The sequence below is a fragment of the Sylvia atricapilla genome, chromosome 1, assembly GCF_009819655.1.
Source record: "Sylvia atricapilla isolate bSylAtr1 chromosome 1, bSylAtr1.pri, whole genome shotgun sequence".
Taxonomy (NCBI): domain Eukaryota; kingdom Metazoa; phylum Chordata; class Aves; order Passeriformes; family Sylviidae; genus Sylvia; species Sylvia atricapilla.
Genome location: NC_089140.1, coordinates 69,469,783 through 69,494,393, shown reverse-complemented (window position 1 = coordinate 69,494,393; position 24,611 = coordinate 69,469,783). Strand labels below are relative to the sequence as shown.

The 24,611-nt window shown below is 37.7% G+C and overlaps 1 protein-coding gene across 2 annotated transcripts in view; it reads left to right on the top strand.

The window, feature by feature from the left end:
• GMDS (GDP-mannose 4,6-dehydratase) overlaps positions 1-24,611 on the top strand; it is a 405,745-nt gene that overhangs the window by 43,039 nt on the left and 338,095 nt on the right. For both annotated transcript variants that reach the window (XM_066325722.1, XM_066325731.1), the window contains exons 2-4: positions 16,661-16,705; positions 20,557-20,644; positions 24,471-24,580. In XM_066325722.1, coding sequence (XP_066181819.1) covers positions 16,661-16,705; positions 20,557-20,644; positions 24,471-24,580 — 243 coding nt within the window. The remainder of the gene's footprint in view (positions 1-16,660; positions 16,706-20,556; positions 20,645-24,470; positions 24,581-24,611) is intronic.

The window sequence follows — 24,611 nt, the reverse complement described above, 5'->3', positions numbered from 1 at the left end:
AGAATATTTAGGATTAGCAACATGGAAGTGATTTGTAAGCTTATGTTCTCAAGCAGTTTAACAGTAAACTCATTGGGAGAAAATGGTTCTCATTTTGCCTTCTTCACAGGACAGCTTATCTTATTTCAGTAATTTAAAAGCACTGGAAGTTTTGCTCTGATAAAAAAATTTTGAAGCTGGCTGGGAAGCAAGTGCAAAAGTTCAACCCCTTTGCAAGGCAGCAGGCATAAAATTATAGTGTCTCTTTCCTGGGGTAAACAGATACTATTAATTGCTTATGGTTAATAAATAATTATCCTAATTAGCTTTTCTCGACATTAGTTTTGTAGAATGTACCAACCTTAGTCTGTAGGGAAGAACAATATGGAGAAAGAAATTTGGATTGTGTGAGCAGCTCAAGCACGTGAACCTTGGTATTTTGGGGAGCCTTGAAAGAAAAATAGTGAGGAATCCTCTTCCTCCGGGGTGGAGGCTGAATCTCCTTCATAGGATGACTTGGTGTGTTTGTGTTGCCTAAATTAATGCAACAGCCCAAACTCTTGTTCAATAGACTGCTCCTAATGGCCAAGAGCAGATTGGTAAATTATATTAAATTCCTTCAGGAAGACTTTTTTTATACCCAAGAGTAGCTGCTGCATCAAAACATGATACATGCTGCACTGGTGTGTGTGTGGCTAGGTCAAATCAATCACTTTTGCAGACCCTGCGTAAATAAAGCAACTCTTGCCTAACAGATAAGCCTTTTAGAACGTATTTCTAGTAAAGTCATTAAAAACTGAGATTTAGTTGATGTCTATACTAACAGTACTAATTACTGAGGGTGCAGACTGTGCTCTGAAGATGGCAGTGCAGATGGTTGAAAGAACTGTGAATTTTCTTACAGGATGGGTAAGAGGATATCGTACTTTGGTGTTTCTAATCAGTAATCAAAATTGAATGCTAAAAAAAGAAGAAAGACCTGGCATCCTTAGCTTGCAGATTTCCAACTGTTGTTGCCAAGAGATGGTGTGCTTGGCAGCTTCTATGTGTTAACCTTTATTCTTATTTACAGTGAGATTAAATGCCATTATCATTAAACTTTGACTTTTTCTTGGAAATCAAACCCAAATGCAGAAGTCTCTAATGATGCTATCTGAAGTTTATGGATGGAGACTTCTTTCATGCTGCTTCTGGTTTTTTGCCCTTCTAAAGTCTGAAAGCTTTGTGGGATTAAAGTGGCTGCCGGTTTTGTGAATAGGGTGCCTGTGATGGGTTGGTCAGGGAGGTACCTGGTTAAACCACTCCTGCCATTGCTGCCTGTGAAAGTGAACAGAGATCTCTACTGGAGCTTCTAGCTTGGGGAACAGGTTTAGAAGTGAAATGTGGAAGTTTTCTGCTTCATTGCTGTGCCCTGCTTCTAGGGCAAATTACAAGTTTTGTCTCAGGTGCTTCTGGTAACTTTGGGTTAAAAAGATGTAGCTAAACATGGATTTGTTTTCTGCTTGATGCATTTTGTCAGGATGATTATTTTGGAATGAATGATTTCAAGCTAATTCTGTGCACTTCTGTACCATGCAGACTTGTTTTGAACCAAACATTGGAGAGTGCAAGTTGGAAATGTCAGAGCTTACTTGTGGTTTACCTGTTGGTTTAAGGGGTTGGTGTTTGAAACCAGAGAACTCTGACATGCAAAGTGATAAGAGCTTGCAAAGAAAAGGAAGGTACTAGTGACTTAGAGCCTGTCATCCTTTGTTTGTCTTTTACAAATTACCTGTTTCCTTTAGAATTTATATTCATGAAGTCTTAGGTTCAAAGATTTTGAGATTTGAAGAAACTTATGTAAACATTCCTCTAACAAATGTCAGTGACAGTAAGGTGTGCAGTTTTTGGGTCCCCCTTTGTGATTTAAATCCTGCAGAACCCTGTTTGACTTTGTTTAGGGCTAGCAACAAAAATCCTGAGAGCACTCAATGCAATTCAAATCTGATAGAATAATAACTAGAAGCCCTTTTTTTTCTATGACATACTCTACCAACAGCTCATTTTTATGAAGTAAGGATTGTCCTCAATGTGGTATTTTAATTGAAAAGCCAATGGTATTGCATAGGGTTTTCTTAATTAAAAAAATCAAACAAAATCCTAAACATGTTTACTGTCAGAGACCAGTCTCAGCTGTCTGGCTGGGTTCAGGTAGGTTGACATGTCAGTCAATGTTTTGTTGGAATTGAGGGAACAAGAGGCTTTCTTTTAAATGCTGATGAGCTGTTTGCCAGGAAGGAGCTGTGGGCTCCTTCTCACTGGTTTGCAACTCAAGCCATCCACCCAGCTTTTAATTACTGTCAACTACAAACAGTGGAAGTTCAGCTCTCTTTGGAATAAATAAAGTATATTTATTTGCTTGCCAAGTTAGTGAAAAAGTTTTGCACCAGGTTAGGGCCCCTTTGCTCCTCTAGTTTTCCTGTACTGTAATTGGAGCAGAACCATATCAACATTTTGAGACTTATTTTTTGTGCAAGTTTAATTTCTTTATATGTAGATACATGCTAGCAGAAAACAATATTTAGAAGAGAAATGAGTGTAGTCAGTTCACAGCAAAGTGACACTATGTACGTTCTCCTGTAGAATCTCAGTACTTGTAGTGGGGGAGGAGGGAGTTCATCTGATTTCTCCAACATCTGTTGTGTATTTTATATTTGCAGGTGTGAGAAGATGTCCACAAGAGAGTGGCTTAGCTGATGTCATTATTTTAGTTATTTTTTTATTAAAGCGAGTGTTAATTTACAGCTGAACTTTGACCTGCTGGTTGTTTGGCTGTAATTTCAAACAGTGACTGAGAGATTGTTATATTGTGCCAAAACCAAAAGTGTCAAGTTGTAGCCAAACATTTTTTGTTCTGGGGACACATTGGTGAAGAATGGCTGTTTCTCATAGTCTAGTGGTACATTTTCCAGCCTACAGACTACTGGTGAAGGAAAGAAGCTTAAAAAAAGTTTACAAACACCGAAAACCCAAAACAAACACTCCCTAAACAACCACACAAATGCTCTTCAGATGAGGTTAAGGAGGAGGAGCTGAATGATGACCTGTAGATGAATCATCATGTTGGTGAATTATTCAATTTAATCCTGAGTATAAAGATGAGAATTAACTGTAGAACAGTGTGAAGGTGACTGGTTAAATTGGAATCTTGGGGAAAGTTTCCCTACTTTTAAAATGGAACAATGGGGCTTTGATATGTGTCTTTAAAATGATAACACCTGTTTTTTAATGCGATGGATTATCTGGGAAGTGTTTTAGGGTGTTTGTGATCTGACATTGGTTCTTAAGTCTTTCTTAGTCTCCATGGTATGTGAGAATTTTTGTCAAGTCTATTCAAGTTTCAAAATATACTAATGGCTTCAGGTGCCTTGATGAAAGCTTTGCAGGAAAGTACTTGCAGTTTCTGCTACAGACCTTTAAAACTGTGCTGTGCTCAGTGGTTCCATCCAAAAATATTGTTGATGGCTGTGATAATCAAGGCTGTGTGCACTCGTGGTAGTATTTTACTCTTCTGTGTTGTTTCAGAGGTGGTCCTGTATGCTTCCATAAAATAACTTGACTTACCATGGTACCGAAGGATTCGGTGTTATGCTGTCATCACATTATATTTTGAAATACAGAGGAAAGGCTTGATTGCTTTATCTGAAAGGTTGTGTTTTTTGTTTTTTGATTTTATTTTTTTTTTGTTGTTGTTGTTGTTTTGGTTTGGTTTTTTTGGGGGGGTTGTTTGGGGGGTTGTTTGGGGATGTGTGTGTGTGGGTTGTTTTTTTTTTTTTTTTTTTTTTTTTTTTTTTTTTTTTTTTTTTTCCTTTGGTGATTAACCTCCTGTGACTTAAGTCTTAAGACTTCCTCTAATCTGAAGTATTGCATTCCCTTAGCTACAAGGGGAAAGACACATATTAATTATGATGAATTGAAATGTTTCTGAGGAAGTACTTAATACTGTCCTTGTGTTAGCTATTATTGCTGGTGAGCATTAAAAAATTACTTTTCTTCAGTCTGAAGGATTGTATTTGTAGTTATTATATTGTATTATACTGTGTAGTTCTTAGCTGTTTATGAGGTTTGGTGATAAAAGCCTTTCTGTATGCTTTTAAAAAACAAAGCATAGTTCCCCCTCTGTTTGTGCAATGTGTGTGAAGTAAAATTAAACTGAATAGTTCATACTATAACCTTTTTTACTCCCCCCAATGATCCACTATGAAGTATTTCCCAACTCTCTGGGCACACAAAATATGACACTCTGAAACTTGAAGAATTAGAACAATTCTAAGATGTTCCTGTTCACTGCCTTACATACTTGTATTTCTTTCTATTCCTTGTCCCCTTTTACTCATAACTTGCTGCTTTTTATGTATGATAAGCAAGGTCCTTAAAATTTTTACTTTTACTGGCATAAGAAATGTAGTGCACCGTAACATATATAGCTACAGAGATATACATCAATTCTAGCTGGCTTGTTTTTCTTAAGTATTCCCAATTCATGTGCAAGTTGCTCAAAAGAGTTCAAAAGAAGTTTCTCTTCTTAAGATATAATGATGAAAACCCTCCAAAAATGTTGCAATATTCCTTTATTGGCTTGAACTTGAGATGGAGGAAAAAAAGCAGGGGAGATTGCTTTAGACAGCAAGCTTAATTTTTTAGCCTAATTGCTGTGTGTCTGGTGATATCAAGAGGAAATAATTTTATGGGGGAGAAGGCCAGAAAAAGAAGTGATGAGATGCACTAGAATGTCTTGCCAACTGTTCCACAATGTACTTGATGATTGCTGACAGGGGAGCTGAGGGTTACTTTCTGAGCCTTTCAGCTGCTGTAGTATTGTTCCCTGAATTGGTCACCCTATTGGTCTTTGTTTCCATTTCTTTCTATAAAATGTTGCTAATATCAGTAAAAATCATCCATTAAAATGATGAATTGATTGAAAATGGTTCCACAAAACAATGTCAAAGATCTGAGTATGAGCCAGGGTCAGTGGATCTGATAGAGGCTGTTAAGGCTTATGTTACATTAATAGCTTCTTCATTTTTCAGTCAAGCTTTTCTTCTGGTTTTCAGCAAACCTTTTCAGTTCAGAATGTGTTGGTGCAGCCACCACACAGTTTCCAGCGATCTTAATTATCAGTATGTTCATTCTTTTTCTGTAAAACTATATTTGAATATGCCACTTACCAATATTTCTGCAGTTGAAAAACCTTTCCCTTTTTTGTCCCTCTCACAAGAGGGCCAGTTTGTCTAAGAATTTCTGCTGGGATTTGTGCTTGTATCCATGTTTTAGTCAGTTTTCATGCCTGATACCTGTTTTCAGGATTGTTTGGATATGTTGCTATAGTGTTTTATAAGCAATATGATCCGTAATTGTTCATCTTATGCTTTGGCAAAAACAGCTTCAAACCAAGTTCAAGTTGACTGGGTGAGATCAAACAAAAATTATGCCAGAGGCAAAAGTCAAGGCCCCAAAGAATTGCTCTTTGTATGTTTTAAAATAGGAGGGACAGTGCAACTAAATCTACCTCTTTTTACATGGCATTTTTAGAGTTTTAGTCCTTTATAGAAGAATGACACCACAACTGTGGGAAGTACTTCACAATTTGCACTTTTTAACCACATGGCATCAACCAGAACAATTTGTTTTATTCAGCACTGCTATGCATTTAAGACAATTTGTTTTAGTGTCTTGCAGTACTAGTATAGCCAGTTGTGTTGTAGGATGCATCTTTATTAGGATTTTCCTCAAGCTGTGAATAAACATAGCCAAAGTAAAGAACTGCCTTATAGATATGTTCTTAACCTTGTTATTAACTTCTATGACTTTAAGAAAAGCACAGATATGTGGAGATGGAGAAGATTGTAAAACAGAGTGCATAGAATATGGATGTTCTGGGGTTTTTTTCAATACAGCCAGTCCCTGTGTTCCTGACCACCTTCTACAGAATGTCATTAGGATCATGGAGCTTCAACCTGGTGAACTTCTCCAAGTTTGATGTGAAAAGTCAAATATAATTGAAGGGAGTGTTTATAAATCACTAGCTTCCCTCAAAGAGGGGAGGAAGCAGCATGATAATATGCAATCATTGTGATTCTACATCTGTGATGTATAGAAAAATTAAGCCATCAAGGGCTTGAGGTGATCCATTGGGATCACACACTTATTTTTGTTTGTCCTTGAAGGAAAACTGAATTGTTGTGGGTTTGAAGGGCATTTGAGTTCACACATGAAATGTTTGCCCTCAAATGATTCCTTATGGCTGCTCAAGAGCTAGTGGTAAGCCTAGCTAGTGCTTTTACCTAAAAAACCTACTAAGAAGACATGTTTTTTGCGTTGATGAGATTTGGTCATCTTCAATGTGCCATATGTATGTTAGCATGCGCACACGGAGAGGAAAAGAAAAGCTTGGCATCCTTGTAGTATGAAATTTATTAAGAATAGACATCTGACACCTGCGTCTTTGGGGAAATAGTTTTGACAAGACTTGTGGAAAGACATAGCATTCATTATCTGAATAGATCAGCACAACAACTTTCACTGCAACTGTCAATTTTGCCTTTCCTGCATGCCAGCTGGAGAGTTACAGGCTGAGTCTTTGCTAGTCCCATTCCAGCAATTTTGGAGACATTTTTGTTACACTTCAAGCAAGATGAGCACCTCTCTATTTGCTCTCTTGCTGGGACCCCTGCTGTTCACCCTCTGATCCAAACTTTAGTCACTTGATGGCTGAATGCCAGGATGAGGTTGTCCTAGAGAAGTACGTGAGAAAACTTGGAAGCGTTTTCTTTGAAGTTGAACATTCCTTCATGTGAACCTTTGTCTTGAGTAAAACAGATATCCGGGGGAAAAGAAATGGAATGTTCTCCAAGTGTGTTTCGAAACAAACGTTCTAGAATGGAAATATCTAGGAAATAGAAGAATCTAGAAAAGTTTATTTCCATCACAGATCATCCAGATACATGTGGAATGCTTGAATTGCAATGTGTAGGTGTCCTGCTGAAAGAAGCAGCTTTGCACTAGCAAGCATCCTTTGAAGCCCGTTGGTTTGCCAGGTTCTTGGAGAAGCAATGCAATATTGACAAACAAGATGTGTAAACACGGAGCCACAGTTTCTCTTTGGAAGTCTGCCATGAGAGCAGAGTGTGTGTGTGTGGTGGGAAGACTGCGTGAATACAGCAGATGGCACAGATTACTGCTGCATTAATCACAGCTCTGAGTGAATGGGATGTAGTGCTGTGTGTCAGGCAGCGTGGCTGACCTCTGGGAGAGAAGTGAGGTGTATCTGTGCTGCCTTAGATCATGCGGGGGGAGTTCTGCCATTATCTCAAAGCAGTTTTTTGTAGACTTCTTTGTGGGTCACAGTAAGTCATGTAGATCCTTCTAAGATGCCTTGTGGTGCAGTGTCATCTGATCAGTTTTCTGTTGAGGGTAGGGTAGTTAAGCTGTTTGGTTGTATGCATTGCCTGCTTGCCAACATATTTGTTGGTACAAAGGCATTCAGTCATACTTTTGAGGCCTTGATCAGTGTATTTTCTGAAGCCTCAAATAAATGCATTCAACTTCTGAAGAGTAAGGATGCCCATTCTAAAGGGTACCTTGTGCTGTGGAGTTTGATCAGGGCACAGGTTGTAATATCAGGCAACAAAAGTCCTATTATGATGCCTCTTCAATCGTTCTAAATAACAGCCCTTAAGGAGAAGGATGTGAGGGAAATAGATGATGCCCCTTCTCTTGGAGTGAGGCAGAGGGACAAGACAGATGGTTTGATGTGGAGTACCTTGCTTCATGTGGAGATAAAGAACTCCTTAAATACTGCTTAAATTATGCATGATGTAGTCCAGTATGGAAGCTTCTTTTTCTGTTGACTTGGAGCATATTGTAGTGATTCAGTGATAAGCATGTGAGAAGATTCATATGGTATCAGGTGCTCTTTGTTATCCTTATTTGATGGAGATGTTGCCTCAGCTCAGGCAAAAGCCAGGTGGTAGCTGCAAACGTGAAACACGAAGACTATTCCAGATACCTGTATGGTGGTGTTAATCTGCAGTTCTTAACAGCATTGAAAGGAGGACCTGTGTACTTAATTGTAGGAAAATTAATTATATATGCACATATCTGATCATCTTCTTCTAGTGTATTGTTTAAAGAAATGGGCTGTTTTGGGTCCCTGTGCTCCTGAAAATGAGGCCCCCTTACACTTTGATGTCATGTTTACATTCCATTTCTAGCAAAATCAAGAGTTCTCTTACTGTGCCTGCTATGGAGATTTTTAAGTATTTCTTAAAAAAAAGATAGGATGTTGCCATTTTTAAGTGGTAGGGAAATTGTAATAAAAAAGTAGATGCTATTTTCTTCAGGTTGGCCTTTTTGCAAAACCCCCTGTGCTTATTCAGTTAAAGGCTACCCTTGTGTCCCTTGGCAATTAAAAAATTCATGAATTTCAAAGAAGTAACAGTGATCCTGTGATGTTTGGCCTTTGGTAGGAGTAAATGTAGCAGAGCAGTTTACAAAGTTAGTGAGACAGGGAGGTTTCCGTGGAATTTCCTGTAGTTCCTAGGGTGCAAAGCCATTCAAATGAACTGCAAAGAAACCTTGAGATTAGAGGAAATCACTATGAATACAGACAAAAATCATTAAAATGTATCCCATGTACTCCATCTCTCCACAGCCTGCAAAGACAGTTAAATTTAACTAGATTCAGGTTTTGTGCAATAGTAAATGAAAGAAGCTTGTTTGTGTCAAGGTATTTAAAATAGTCTGTTTTGATGCTTCTTAAAAGCCTCTTCATACAAGTTTTAAATAGTTTTTCTGTTTTCAGAGATCTGTGCAAAACTGCATAATTCATTGGAACAAGACTGATGTGGAAATATTTAAACTATTGTTTAAAATGTGGAAATGTTTAAACTATTTAAAGAGTTGCTTTACCTTGATCTTGCTCTGTTCTTACCTTAATTAGGAAGCTGTTCAGGAAAACTACCTTGCTGAAAGAAATCTTTTGATTACTGCACTTGAAGATGATACAGAGGGTTTTTGCTTACTCAATCTGCAAGTGGTTTTTAATACTGTATGAATTGAAGGAATTGGTATTTTGCTGGTTTTGTGGTAGTTGTCTATTCCAAATCCTGCTCCTGACAGATAGGATAAGCAAATGCGATTGCTCACTTTCCCTTTTCTAGTTCCCTTAGACAAGAACCTTGGCAATTAATGAAACTGGGTGGGTTTTTTTTTCCCCTTTTGAAGCTGACAAGGGAAAACTGTGAAGTTGGGTACACAAGGCATTGTATGGTATCTGTAAATATAAGGATGACCTTCTGCAACCTCTTCTGAAAAAACACTGCGTCCTTTTGCTATCGCCCTGATAATCCTTATCCTGCTTGGCTTCTTGCCACCAGGAAGCTCAGTCCATGTGGCATCAGAGCCCTTGATTAGCAAGAGCAGCCACGTGGAACAGAGGTATCAGGTCTAATGTCTAATTTCAGTCAATTTGTATTTCAGTGTTTTAAACATGCAGTTATTACATAGTTAAGCATCTTCAGTAAGAGTTGTCTTTGCTTAGAGAGGAAGGCAGACAGTGTCTGAATAAATACTTCAGTTCATTCAATAATGTTTTACTACAGACTTAATGTTTATTTACAGTTATAGTATAGAACATATATTGTGTATTAAACAGAACCCCAGAAACCAAGTAAATCCTAAACTGTAAAAAGCCCAAACCTCAACAAAACCTTAGAAGCATATTTACTCTTCATTAGAAATATCCAACAAATTTGAATCTGCTCTTGGCATAATAAGAAAATTTTGCAAAACATGGTATTCTGGCAAGTGTTACCTTTGGAAAAAAAAAAAAGTATTCCAATCTTTGCAGACCATGTGTCTTTGACTTCCCTAAATTGTTTTTCTACGTTTATATTTTTGGTAGAACAATGTTTTGGAAAGCATTAGAAGAACTTGTCATCTTAAGATTCTAACCAGTTTGGTTTGGTGGGGGTTTGTTTGGTTGTTTGTTTTTTAAATGAACCAAAGTGTGGATTTATGTAGGGAGGACTCAAAATGCATAACATTTGTGCAGGAAGAAGTGCATGTGTGTATAGTAAACTGTGGGGAACAACTCTTAAGAGCTCTTCTGCTAAATTTCTCCTCTTACTGCTTCTTCATTTCTCTTGAACAAAAGGTGTTATAAATAGTTAGTAAACATGGTAAATTAATATCTACCTTTGGCATTTCTGTAGGATTTTTCTTGTTTGTTTTGAAATTTTAATCAGATTTTTCTCTTTCTAATCTTTCTATAAGAACTATTAGGAAATTTATTTCTGTGATAGCTGTTTAGGTCCTTTTGGTTCTTATTTTATCCCTTGCTGGTGTAAGGAGAAATCTGAACTGCCCAGATCTCAGGGTGTTGATGACCACAATTAGGCTGTCTGGTCTCTTGGCCGCTTTGAATCCACAACTCTGAGAAGTATTAGGGTCCATCTTTTAAAGATGCCTGTTGAAAATAGGGAAGTTTGGGGAATCTTGAAATAAAAAGGTGGAAATTGCATAAATAAGCAGAGTTCCTGAAAAATTTATGATTCAGAAGATGCCAGAACAGTAAAAATTGTGTTCAGACTGTGCCGACTGGGAGAAGCAATACCAGAGAGAGCTATGACCAATTGTAAGGCAAGGTGTTTACTCCTAAAACTTGAAATGTCCAGAAACAGAATATTTGCTCCCATGACTTGCAGATCGTATCACTGCAGGATTAGCACTTTTCTTCCACCCAAGCAAATATTGCAAGACTGAGGGCTGTTAAAGTTATAACAAACAAGCCTTCCTGACTTGATTTTCAAATTTCTCACTAGGCAAACTTTTAAGAAAAGAGTTGGGTTAGTGTACACTGCTTCTCTCCTCCAATTGGAACATGGTTTTTGGTTTTGTGTTTATCTGTAAATGAACCACATTTCAGACAAAATGATGATATCCATCTGTAAAGCTGAGTGCAGAAGAACGAATTAAAATGGTTTTTAAGCTTTTTTCTGATCTATGCTCATATACCTCATCCTGATTAGGCTTTGATCTCATGCAAACAATAGTTCTTTGGATATATCTGAGAGCTAGCAGTTATTTAGAGTACCTTGATGCCTGAATGTTTAGGAGCATGATTTTTAGGTTTTTTTCTGAAAACCTATCTAGTGCATTACTATCATCACTGGGAAACTTGTGGTGTGCTTGGACATAATACACCATGTGCCACAGCTTTCTGCAATCAGGAAAACCCCCTTATATACTCAGTTTGTTCTGTTATTTGTTTTTCCCAAGCTAAGATATTGGGGAGAGATTTGTGTGGTAGATACAGGCTGTTTGATTATTGTAGAATATCATATGGGTTTAGACTAAAGGTTTTATGTATTTTAATATCAATACTTAAAAAAAAAGTTGTATCAGCACCATTTAGCTGACATAACTTACTGTTGTTGGCTTAAGTTAAACTAAACTGGTTAGTAAGGAGCAAACTTGAATTAGAGGCTTATTCTGTTCATGTCAGCCTTACAGTGGTGCAAGATTTGCTCTTTAAATGAGCAATCTTTGTTGAGGTTCACAGTAGAATAGCTATAAATATTGATGATGTGAATAATGTTGTTTAAGATGAAGATGACTCGAGGGAGGGAGAGAAAAAAAATGTGTAGCTCTTTTCTGTAACTGCAGTTGCAGCTCTTAATATAACTTAATAGTTTACCAGTGGAATAGTGTGTGAGGTCAGATGGAGCTCAGACTAGGAAATAACACAATGATTCATTTTTCCAAAGCAACTTTGCTTTTCTTTTGCCTTTAAACAAATCTTAATTGGAAAAGAACAGAATAGTGTAAGTAGAATGCTTTCCTTGTTGCTAACTTTTCCTCCTGCTTAATTTTATTTTGTTGCATTGCAGTTAATGAATTGCAAAAACCTGTGATTAAGTGGACAGTCTTTTAAAACAAAGATTATTTTTTTGCATTTGCTGCCTTTTGACTTTTTCTTTTGATAGCAGAAACAAAAGGACACTTGTTTTTATATTCTTTCTTGGCCAGAATACAAATCAAAATAGCAAAATAACTGCTGCATTTTGGAGGGTGGCAGCTTTAATAAATCAGTTAAATACTTCAGAGTTCATAGTTCTTCCTGTTTTCAGTATGGGGAATTTTTTATGAATGCTTTAAGGCTTTACCTCGATTATCACCTTGAAGAGTTGAGACACTGTAGCACTGTTCTTTTTATAGTATCTGCAAAAAGTTATTGATTTCCTCTGTAAATCACTGGAAATTATTAGAAGTATGCATTTTTCAACAGAAATAACTTTTCATTTTATAGCTCTCATAGATTTTTCATTTTTAAGGAAGACTGCTCTGGAGTGCTATGAACAAATGAATAGTTGTTACAGACTGCTATTAAAATCAGTTGGATTTTGCTTTAGAGTGGTGATTATCTCCTGCACCAAAGGCTCTGTCACCATACTCCAGTTCAGTAAGTCTCTGAAACAGCATTAGCTTCTAGCTGTGCAAAAGTTTAAAAGTTGATGAACCCACAATTTATTGTGCAAGGCCCCTGATGGTACTGGTTCTGTAGATTTTAATGGGGAGACGGATTATTCACTCCAATAAGGCTAAATGAAAATGGTGACTTGTGCACTGTTGCTGATGTTGTTGCAGAAAAGTTCTTTTGGGAAATAAACCCCATGTCCTATGAATGAAAGTGTGCCTCTTTTTTCATTGCACTTTTCTCCAGATTAATTGAACCTACCAAAATTTTACTTCAGCAGAGCGCAAGTGTGTTTTGTAGCTCAAAAGGAATTGAGAACTGCTAAGAATAGCCTTGATAATTGACCTACCCCTTTAGTTTGAACTTCCACAAACTCACTTTTGTAGTTATTCCTAAGGGCATGGCACTAGCCTCAATCAATTCTGAATTTTATAAGCATAAGCATCTTTGATCTCTTCTCAGGTATGTGGAAAACCATTACATGATTTTTTCAATGGTGTAATGAATTCTGAATACTTGATATACTGTGGAGGGTTTCTTTTCAAATGTTTGTGTTACTCCTCGGCAACTGAGAGCCCCTTCTCCTCAGTGGTAGCGTCATAATATGCCTGTATCCTTTATGTTATGGTCTTTAATTCTCTCTCCTTCCTTCTGAAAAACCACTCCATGTACTTCTCCTGGAATTCTAGGAGTAGTAATAAAGCTTTTTCCTCCTCCTCTTGATCTTTTTCCCTTGCTCTCTTTTCCCTTGGTGGTTCTTCTATCGAGTACTTCCACTCCTCTGTTAGCAGAGAGGAGCTAAGGGGAAAAGAGAGTCCTCTGGAAGAAGAATGCTCACAATAGGGCGTTATCTAATTCTTGAATCCAAGACTCTGTGTAAGGGTGTTGGAACTGGCCAAGTCAAAGAACAAGGATGAAGATGTCTTGCATGTCAGGGCACTTTTACAGCCTTCCTTGGATGTGTCAATATAAATTCCAAATGATTTGATTACAAATGGAACTTGCCTGTGTAAAGCAGGGCAAAATACAGGAGATTAGATTGCTAAACAGGCTATTGAGTTACACTTGTTTTCAGTTTTCTGTTTAAATTATCCTGTTATTTGCTCATGGATCACGTCAAACTTGATACTCTTTTTATTTTAGATGATTTTGGCAAAGCACTGTCTAACTCGTTTGTCTCAATTTCTTCACCATGTTGGAAGTGTTTTTCTTTGATAGTGTGTCAAAGCTTATTGAAATTCTTGACATTAACTACTGTATTAAATATAAAATATTGCATCCTAAAATTGTCTCACGCTAGTTTATGTGGCTGTTTTCTTTTGTCTGGGAATTTTACAGACTTGTTGTAAGGCAGCTGCAGTTGGAAATTTGCTGCTGTCTCTTGGAAGCCAGCTAAAGTATCATTCTTTGTATGAGCTTTCAAACTAGTATTTGGCTGAAGAGAACACAGAGATTGAACTCTGAGGTGCCAGAGTGTGCTGATGAGGAACTGTTTTCAATGAGGTGGTTTATTTAGTCAGTCTTGTTAAACTGTTTTGATCATTCAAGCTGGTCTGACATATCTGTATGGAGCCAGGCCTCATTGTAATCCTACTTAAGGGGGCAGCTTGTAGGCAATTTTCTTTCAAGACTTATTTGTCCACAGATAGAGACCTACATATGTCTTTATAGTTTGTTGATATGCTACAAACTGAATAACATTAGCTGGGACTTTGTATTAGCAAAACTAAGCTCTCTAATGAAGTATAATAGCACCTATATTATATGGTAATTTATTACTTAGTTCCTTTAATACCCCTTTTCTAGTTCAGGGATTCCTGTATCTTGAAGGCTTTGTAGCATAAATGGAAAACAATAGCTTTGATAATAGAATTTGTGTGTAATGCAATCTCCTATGGCTAAGGGTTGAAATCGCTTTGCAAAGCTTACTTGTTATTATTTACTCTCTGACCTCATTAGGAGATGATGGAAACTGTGCTGTCCTTACCAGCTGCCAACTCTTTGAGGCTTTGATGGCTGTTGAGATTGCCAGTCCCACTGACAGGCTGCTGCATTGAAAAGACAAGGAAGGGAGATGTGAACCCTGGGGCCGTGTGCGATACGGTATCGCAGCGCAGGACAGCGCGGAGCTGCGCTCTGTGCGATTAGCAGACACTAAATCAGCTGTGCTGTGCCAGAGCCAGAAAGCAGGAGCTTTCACACTTGCTGCCTGTTTCCCACTCATTGTAAAGCCCTGCCCTATCACTTGATAGACCTGGAAAGGAAGTGCAGAGGAAGCAAGTGCCACTGCTGGTTCAAAATGTTCCAGGGCGACTGGAAACTTTGAGCAATGGCCTGGGTGAGAAGAACAAGACCTTATTGACAGGGTTCAATCCTAGTTAAGTCTGTTTCCCATCAACTTCCTAAGTAATCACAGCCTTTCTTTTTTCGTCTCCTTTGCACTCTCTGGGTCCCCCACTTTAACCTCGTTTTTAAATTTTATTTATAATTTTATGTTGTAGTGGACTGAGCAACTAAGAAGAACTATGAAGTTTTCCCCTCTCTACTAAAACCTGGAGGAATTGCTAATAAAAAAGATGACAAAAGCATTAAAGGGTAGCTGTCATCTCCCACTTTGCACCCATGTTTGTGCAGATTGAATATTCTTTGGATTTCTCCCCTCAGTAGAGACTTGTTCTTATCATTTGATGTATGTATTATTCCAGTGAAGCCACGGCACATGTGGTTTGTTATTTTCCCTATTAACCAGTGTCATAGACTGCTATTACAGGGCTATAGCCTTGTGAAGATCTATGCTCACACATGTACATGTAGTGGGAGAAACGTGGAAACTGAAACTTTTAGTTTCAAGCCCTTCTAGACTGTGTGAGATTTTATAAAGCGTTTATACCATGGAGTAATTACCTTTCTAGTGCTGCACTTTTAAACATAAAGCAACGTGCCCCTTGCACACTGTACCATTTTCATATGTATGCCCAGGACTTTGCCATCAATGCAGTAAGCAATTTCCCTTGGCAGTCCTGCTCCTTAGGGCCTCCTAGGGCATCTAAAATTTCTTTCTTTAGTGTGTTATTCTTCTTAGACTCTCTATGAGGCAAAAAAAAAAAAAAGTCATCTAATATAAGGTCAAAAGGTTTTTTTCTGGAGCAATATGCTTTTAAGTGATGATTAGAGAGTGATGTCTGTTTAGTTCTTCCCTTAAGTGTCTCTGGCCATGGTTATGATAGAGCAGATCCACACAACAGAGTTTCAACCTGTAAGCATAGGTGATATCTCATTGTATTTATGGGGGTCTGATGGAATATATTCGCATACTAAAGGAACAAGCAATTCAAGAAGTCAGTGAATGCTGCAGGCTTTGGGCATGGGTAATCATTGAATTGGTTAGTAAGAACACTTTTGGAGGCATAAGTATTGGTGGGTTTGTGATGGTGTGTACATATTTATAAAGATGACATGACTTTCACATGTGCTAGCACATGTTTTAAAGTATTTGCTTTTGGGGAGCTTAATAATTTAAGTTTGACAAGGATTTTAAAGCAGGGGGGAACCAAACCCCTGAAATTAAATGACACAGATTCTCAATCTTCAATTTGTATAGTTTAAATATAAGGTGTGCTAGGGATGTTTTTGGAAACTCAGTAGGTCAGGCAAGGCAGAATTATTGCTACCTTCGGAAGCCTTGTAGAAGGAGTGCCTGGGCAAGGGAGACGCCAGTATGACAAGGTGCTACAGAGGCACGGTGGTTTGCAGGGAATGCCAAGCTTGTGCTAATTTTTTTCTACATGTTTTCCTTCCCTATCTCCAAAATAGTTCAAATTCAATGACCATGTTTAGGATATTTTGGAAAGATAGTCCCCAGGCACTTTATAATGGAACTTGGGAAGAGATTCAAGAGATGGGAGTTCTCAACCAGCATTTGTAAGCAAGTAATCTTAAAATATACTGCCTCATAGTCTAAAATTAACTAAAGAGAGTCTGCAGTATTTTTAGGTCGCTGTATGAATCTGGAGAAATCAAAGTATAGGCTTGTTTTACCCAGTCTGCTCACTATAAGTTGTGGGGTTTTTTTCTTTTCCCCCTCTTTTGAGATCTTAAGCAGTCCAAATCTCCCAGGGCTGTTCAATGTGTTTCTAACATTTTCCTATGCCTTGCTCTTCCCAGGATGGATCGTACTTGGCTGAGTTCCTGTTGGAAAAAGGCTATGAGGTGAGTGACTCGGTGGCTGGCTGTAGGCTGATGGAGTCGTTTGGATGCTGCAGCTCCAGCCTGCTTCCTCTGCTCCTGTCCTTCTCTGTGTGTTTTCCACTCCAGTCCTAGATAACAAATCAAAACTCCAGAGAGGAATGTGCAGCATGGCCTCTAATCATGCCAGGTTATTGTACTATTTATCATCTTATGTCCACTGGTGGATTCCCTCTTCTCCTCGGGGTATAGCTGCTTTGCATGTTTCCCGCCAGCTCAGATAAGCAGTGACCTGTGTGAGCCAAAACTGTAAGGAATTAGGGAATAATTTATGACACAATGTACCACATAAAGGAATAAGAATCTCTTATTTGTTCTCTCTCCCCACCTCTCTCTCGGCAGTAAAGGCCCTTTTATTTTGGCAGTTATATTTCAGCAATGAAAACCTTGCATTTTTGCTTTCTCTGTTGAAAAAGAAAAAGCTAAACCCTAGAACAAAACCCAAACAACAAACATCAAACTAGTTTTACTTTGGTACACTTACTACTTAGTCTTTTCTCTTGGATTAATTAATTATTGCTTTACCCATTATTTTTGCTTACTTTTTCCTTGAAATAAAGGGAGTCTTGATTCCTTCTTGCTGTGTGGTTTTTGCCAGGGAAAAATCACATTTCTCATGGTCCAGCAAAGCAACAATCAGGTTGTTGCTATTGTTATGGCATGATTTGAGGGGTTTGAACTGATTAGGAGCATTAGTGTAAGAATATTTGCCTTCTTGGTCATAAAAGATTCTTCTAAAATGTATGAAAATGGCAGGAAATGGGGTGGTCAAATTAATTTCCCCACACTGTAGCATTTTTGAGGGGTTTAGTGCTTGTTTTAATATTGAATTTTATTACTTCTGTTGTAATACTTCACAGCTTAGTGAGAAGTCTCTTCTTAACCAGTCTGTGGTTACCATACTTTTGTACTGGGTTAATATTGCCTTGATCATTCCATCCTTTCTTTTGCTTTATTGATTAATTTGCTTATTGAAGTTGTTTTTTCAGTGTTATAAATGGATTATTTTTTACTATTTCTCCATTCCCTCTGGGGATGAGATATATCATTGTGGTTGCTTTTGCTACTTTAAAGGCAAAAGCACATATTCTCCCATAGTCCACAATGAAGCTGGGAACTGACAACAGCAAATGAAATATTACCCTTTCAACAATACAAAGGTTGCTATAATTGGGTTGGTTTTTTTTCTTTCTGTTCTTGTGTTCTCCATCAATTTCTTGGAGTTCTTTCCGGTGTTTCCATTTAGAAATCTCTGTTCCTAAATAACACAAGTGTGCATATGATAACTGATTGCCTCCCGAATGGAGATGCTTCATTTCACTTTTTTTTTTTTTTTTTTTTTTTTAATTTCAATGTGGTTGAAGATCTAGCTCTGTTGAGAAAAATGTGCTGATACATTCTTAACTAGATTAACCAGTTTGCACACATTTTGTCCTGTCACAAAGTTTGCATTTTAGTTGTTCCATGCAGACAAAGGTACCTTTCATCAGTTTTCTTACGGTAATATTGCTGTCAGGGATTAAGCATTTGGCTGGTTTTCTTGCTTATGTATGTGCATACCAGAAAAAGGAGTGGGAGAAAAAGAAAAAAAAAAAGGGCAAAAAAAGCAGGGTTCACAGGGTTTTTGTTATCGCTGGATGTAACAGGCTCTCTGTCTGTTTACTGGATGTTTTGATGTCCTGGGACAGTTGCATTTAGCACATCTCATTGGTCAGAGGTTTGTATCATAGTTGTGAGCAGACACAAAGCTCTTGCAAGCCCAATCTTTCATCAAGCTTTTGAGCTGGCAAGATTTGACTTATTGGTCAACTGTTCAGATGAACATGAATTTCAGCATGACTTAATTCAGAGATAGATAATTGAGTGCTCAAGAAATCTCTCCACAGAACTTTAAGCCAAAATATTTAATTTTGCTAGAAGAGTCACAGAATAATTTAGGTCTTGGAAATGACCTCCAAGATCATCCAGTCCAATTGTTAACCCAACATTGCCAAGTCCACCACTATCTTCCTAAATGTTGGATCTATTTGTTACAGGGTTGGTGACTCAACCACTTCTCTGGGCAGCCTTTTCCAGTTTTGACAACACTCTCCATGAATAAATTTTTTCCTAATATTTAATCTAAACCTCCTTTGTTGAGCAAATCTCTCAGTTTGCTTCCTTCAGAATAATTAGTTGCATTAAAACTGCCAAGTCTGATATTTTACTCGGCAAAGTAATAGTTGGTTTGAGCACTCAAAATATTTTCAACATCATTTGTCCAACTGTGAAAGTGAAGTCATTATAAAAGTGTCTCTTTTTGGAGGTGTTTCTCTGTAAGCTTGATGTCCCTATATATTATCCAAATAATCTATAAAGAATTATTTTGCTAGGGCTTTTAATTACATGTTTTTTATAATGTGTCTTCATAAATCCATTACTTGATGGAAGTTTCTTTTGGGGAGCACATTTCTCAGTGCCTCATTGATCCTGACAGTGCAAGTTGTGGAAAGTTTAGTTTGAATTGTAGAACATGGTATGTTATGAGCAATGTGTCAGGTCATACAAGAGATTTTTTGCAAGGCAATTGGCTTAATAAATTTGACCTGTAAGTTGTTGAGATGAAGTTATTGAGTTCTTTTAAATCTTGCCATGAGAATGTCATTCTTAAATCACAAACTGGTCTCAATCTGCAGTTGTGTGTGCCTTTTTAATTGGTTAAATTTTGGACTTAAGATGAAGTGAAAAACGTTTTCTTTGTCACTAACCATAGCTTGTGTTATATGTAAAACAAAAATCCCCGAACTAAACCAAAAGGCTGCCTGTTCCTGCTCTTATATTCTTTCAAATTAGCATCAAGTGGGAGAAGGGATAGCCTCAACAAACCAAGTATAGGATGCATCAAAGTACGAGGGATCACTTGCAGAAATAAAAGCTGGGGAGAGGTGGAGGACAGTCAGATGCGTGATTTCGTTTGTGCAGCACAACTTCAGTAGCTGGCAACTGAAGCTAACATGGGGCTATCTTACAGGAGAGGAGGAAACAGGGTCAGTGTTTGAAAAATTTCTCTAAGGTATAAGCACAAACTGTCTTTTCTTTAATGTTAGTCAGAATCAGTGTAGTTTTTTTCACCAGCTTAGTTATCATGGCAGGTGGAAGGAAATTCCCAACCTGGGCTTCAGCCTTAGGCTTGTCTGTGTTTCTTGTAACCACTGGAGAACAGTGACTCGTGAGGTCTACAAAACAGCACTGACTGTTCTGGCTGTTCTTCCACCAACCCAGAAAGTGAATGACAGCTCATTTTTAAAATACATTTGGGCCTTGCAGCTGCTGCTCTTTTTCCCTTGTCTCCCTTCTTTCTCCCCTTCTCTCCTCTCTGCTCACTCTGTCCTTTCTGTAGCCCCATTTGCTGCTGCTGCTGCTTTTTCTGTGCCTGTCTCTGCCTCCAGAAAGACTTCTCTACAACCAAGGAGCAATGGTTTTCTTTGCCTTCACACATTGCTTCTCCAACTCCAGTAATGTTATCAAGCCTCACTCAGTAGGAGATGGTGCTCAGTGTGTTTTCTGTACTGTGTGTGATATTTGGGCTGCTAGTGATGTCAACAAGGGAGAAGGGGAAACCACTCAATGGTGCTAAAGTAAATATGACAGCACCTGACCTGATCTCCCAGTATCATGTTTGTGAATTGGATAACTGTCCATCTTTAGGAATAGAGATGAGCTCTGATTACCTGATAAAAGAGTTAGGCCCAGTACACAAGAATTTTGAGTGATGGTAATGAGCACTTTCCTCTTGATGTTTACCACTTTTCTGTTTTTTCTTTTTCAATCCCCAGGTGCATGGCATTGTTCGTCGGTCCAGTTCTTTTAATACAGGCAGGATTGAACACCTCTACAAGAACCCACAGGCTCACATTGAAGGAAGTAAGACTTTGCTTTTATACTTAAGGTGCTTCTTATGGTTTTATATTTGTTGAATTTTATTTATTAATTGGGAGATAGGACTTTGGGAGAAAAAGGTAAAACAGGTATAATTTAAAAGTAAAAACAGATTTTATTAATATACATTAAAGAAAAAGAAAAAAGGGACATTGAAACATGTGCTTTTCTTTCCTCTTTTTCTCAATTGTTTATTTTTTTATTTGCTACAGAGAGAAAACTATGATTTTTTAGTTAGCTGTCATTATATTTAAATATGATTTTATGTTACTTTGGGAGAGGAGCTTTTTAGGGTTATGGAGAACATGTCACAAGAAAAGGTCTGGTGGCTTTTAAGGCCACAAATCTGCAGAAACCAAATTGAAACCACAACATTAATATATGTTGTATTTAGTCTGGGCTGTGTGTTTGGTGGAGAAAGATCCCTGGGAGCAGGAAGAGAACTGAATTTTCTGCTAGTGTTAGCTAGCTGCTCTATCTCAGAAAAATGACCTTTTTTCTCTGAAGATGATGTGGCATGAAATACGGATATTCTCGTGTGTGTGAGTTTTTAAAAGTGGGAAATACGAGAGGGACTCAGGAAAGCACCTTATGTTGTGTAGAAATGCTGCCACAGTTCAGAAATAGCTGGGCAATAGCAGTTAGAGAATACTGCTACTGGGCCTGGAAAATACTATGTGAAGTTAAAAATACTGAGATTTCAGAATAGTTAAACATGGGGATTTTTTAGAGATAGTTGCTTTAAGTGGTCCACTTGTGTTTCCTCATGAGCTCCATGGTGTCTGATGGAGATGAAGGTTTGGAGAAAACCTGTATGAGAGCATGAATAAAACATCATCAGTTCTTAGCGATGACAAGAACAATGGATCTTTGGACCCTCTGAATTCCTGCACCAAGGAAGGGAATACCTTCTTAACCTGAAGGAAAGGCATTGCTCTTGGCAATTTTCTGTATTCTCTGTTACAAATGCTAATCTGGAAAGTTGAAATGATTACCTTTTAGTGTACACATGGCAAAAAATAGCTTATTGTAACTTAAAGGAAGTTAATTGGTCTTTTAATGAGAAACAGCTCAAATGTTGGATGGCTCCAGTTCAGCAGAAGGATTGAGCCCTGTAATAAGCACACAGTTCTCCATGCTATGTCTGTTTTGTAGAGCTGTGCAAGCTGTCCTAAATAGTCCAGTTTCAGATATTGTGAACAAGTATCTCCATGGTGTAAAAAAATCACATCTTTAAGTCTGCTTCACACCATGGTTAAACAGAACCTGATTTTATCACATTTAATATATAATGCAACTTCTCAATTTCCTTTGGTCTTTGCTTCTTGTAATTTTTATTTAAAAATTACTTAATTTCTGACATAGTATTGCTCTGATTAGTTGCTGCTTATTGTACACTGCTCATTAAAGTATCTGATTAAGAGAGGGATAGAATTGAATAAAATATCTTTATGAAGAATACTGAAACCTGTTTTTCTATCAATAACAATGTACAAGCTGTTTCCCATGACTTGCATTCTTGGCTCACAAGGTAGAATGAAGAAAATTAAATCAAACAGGAACTTGTGCATTGTGAGGACCATCTTGTGGTTATGAAAAGTGATTTGAGAAGACAATGTAGATCAAAATAAATATACATACAAACATTTAAGGAAAGGAATGGAAGGAAGAAAAGAGAAGAAGTTAATGTTTTCCCCACTTCTTATCTCATTTTCCCTTAACTGAAGAATGTAGCCATATGAATGGGAGGAGAAGGAATTGGACTTGGAATCTCAGGAAAGGCTGCTCCATGGAAACTGTTTTAAAACAATGGGTTTCCAGGCAGTACTGGAGGAAGTGAAGAAGCAATAATGGTTGATTTGAGCAAACCCTAATTTTATCTTTGCCATGTGTGTTTTTCCTGTGAGGAATCAATTTCATGTTTCAAGATGATGCTCTTCATAGGCAGGGAACCTCTTTGTATGAAAAAAGTAGGGAGCACAGGAAGGAAGACAAGGTGTATCCTAGAGCAAGCCCTCCAGCTGTTGCTTGGTAAGGTTGTCTTTAGACAGGATAATGTTACTAAAGCCCAAAGGTTCTGACATTTGATCTGTGTTTATGAATCTGAGCATCAAGTCAAGTCAATTTCTAGTAATCCTTTCTGCTTAGCCATTCATTCTTGGAAGTGTGAACCCTTTTTTTCATGGGTCAGCAGGGAACATAGTTTCATTCCCTGCTGTCCTTTAGAAAGGCAGTATGGACCAGGAACTTTTAAGTCTTGATTGTGGACCAAAATAAGCCCTATCCTTGAGAGCATTAAATTTATGGTAATAGTGGGCTGGTGTCCCTGTTCCCTGGGTCAGCCCACCTGCCAGCTCACCTTCCCTTGGGAAGTTCTGGAACTGCTCTCTGGCCTGGGGGTCATGGCAGGACTGCATGTCTTTGGTGTAGGAAGAGGAACACAGGCTCTGGCAGCTCTTTCCTGCCTAGCATTGCCTGTTAGCCACGGCTTCAGCTGGGTCTCAAGTCTCTTCAGAGTGTACTTTTCAACTGATGTGGTTGTGAAGACAAATTTCAAGACTATACCATGGCTGTATTACTTTATCAACCTGAAGGATCTTGTGCATGTGTTTTGTGGGAATGTGCAGGGCAGAGCATCTGAGAACCATGTGATCTGTTAACTTCCTTGCTGTTCTACACTGTTAAAAAAAAAAAACAGACGTAAAAGAAAAACCTAACCAGCATAAATAATAACCAAGTTCACAAATCTCAACAGCAGTTAAAAAATGTATTGTGGATCCATATCTCTTGTAATAAGCCTTGTATTTCAGGACTAAAAACAATTAAGGTCATAAAGATTAAATGGAAATATATATAAATATGCAAAGTAAACATAAATAGCCAATTCATCAATAGTTATGACTTTTTATTGGAAAGGTCTGTGAATAGCAGTGTGGTTCAACTTGTCAATTTTATTTTAAATAAGAGCAAAAAGGAGGTCTGTTTTGTGAATTTCACTTATTGCAATATCTTCTTGACAGGTCAGGGTCCTAAAAACAAGGACAACTTGATAAACATTTGCAACTTGCTCTCTAAATTTTGTCAGGAGCTGGTTTCATGCTCTTACCTATTTTTTTACACAAAAATTAGAAAGTCTGGAAAGAATAAATAACATCTATATCTAACCAATTTTGAGGTTTTGATGTGAAGTGTCACAAACCATGTTTCATTGACAGTTAGTGTTCTCCTAAATTCCTTTCCAGTGTGCACCTGTATTTTTTTTAATGGAGGAACAATAGTAACAAATGCAACGGGTTGTACTGTAATGCTATCTAAATGTTCATCTAATGATCTTACATGTTTTTGTTGTCTTGTGACATGACAGCGAGAAACTAAAACCTATGCAATGTTTTGGGAAGGAGACGAAAGCCATCGATATATGCTTAAGAAGTTATTAAAATATTTTTTAGTGAAAAATTGGAACCCTGAACTAAAAAAATGCCTTATTTTTGTGACTGATATTCTATATCTAACACTGAACTTATTTATACAACCTGGGAAAATGAAGTGTAAACTATTAAACAAATGATATAAATGTTGCTAGATAAATAAGATTGTTTTTTCAACAATCAGAAGTACTGTATAGCATTTCAATTGGGAAGTGTATTTTGTGGTTAAAGTAGGGGAGAAAAAAAACAAGTTTAGCTGGTGATCTCTTGACTTGTTCCAATAAATGTTTACTCAGACCTTGACCTGAAATAGGGTTTGGACCACGGATGCAACATTGTTCAGAGATTAAAGTGTATTAACTTTGTGTTCTTAAACTCTGAAGACATGAAGCTGCACTATGGAGATCTCACAGACAGCACCTGCCTGGTGAAGATCATTAATGAAGTCAAACCCTCTGAGATTTACAACCTGGGAGCTCAGAGCCATGTCAAGGTGAGTAATCTCCTCTAGCACTGAGAATTGC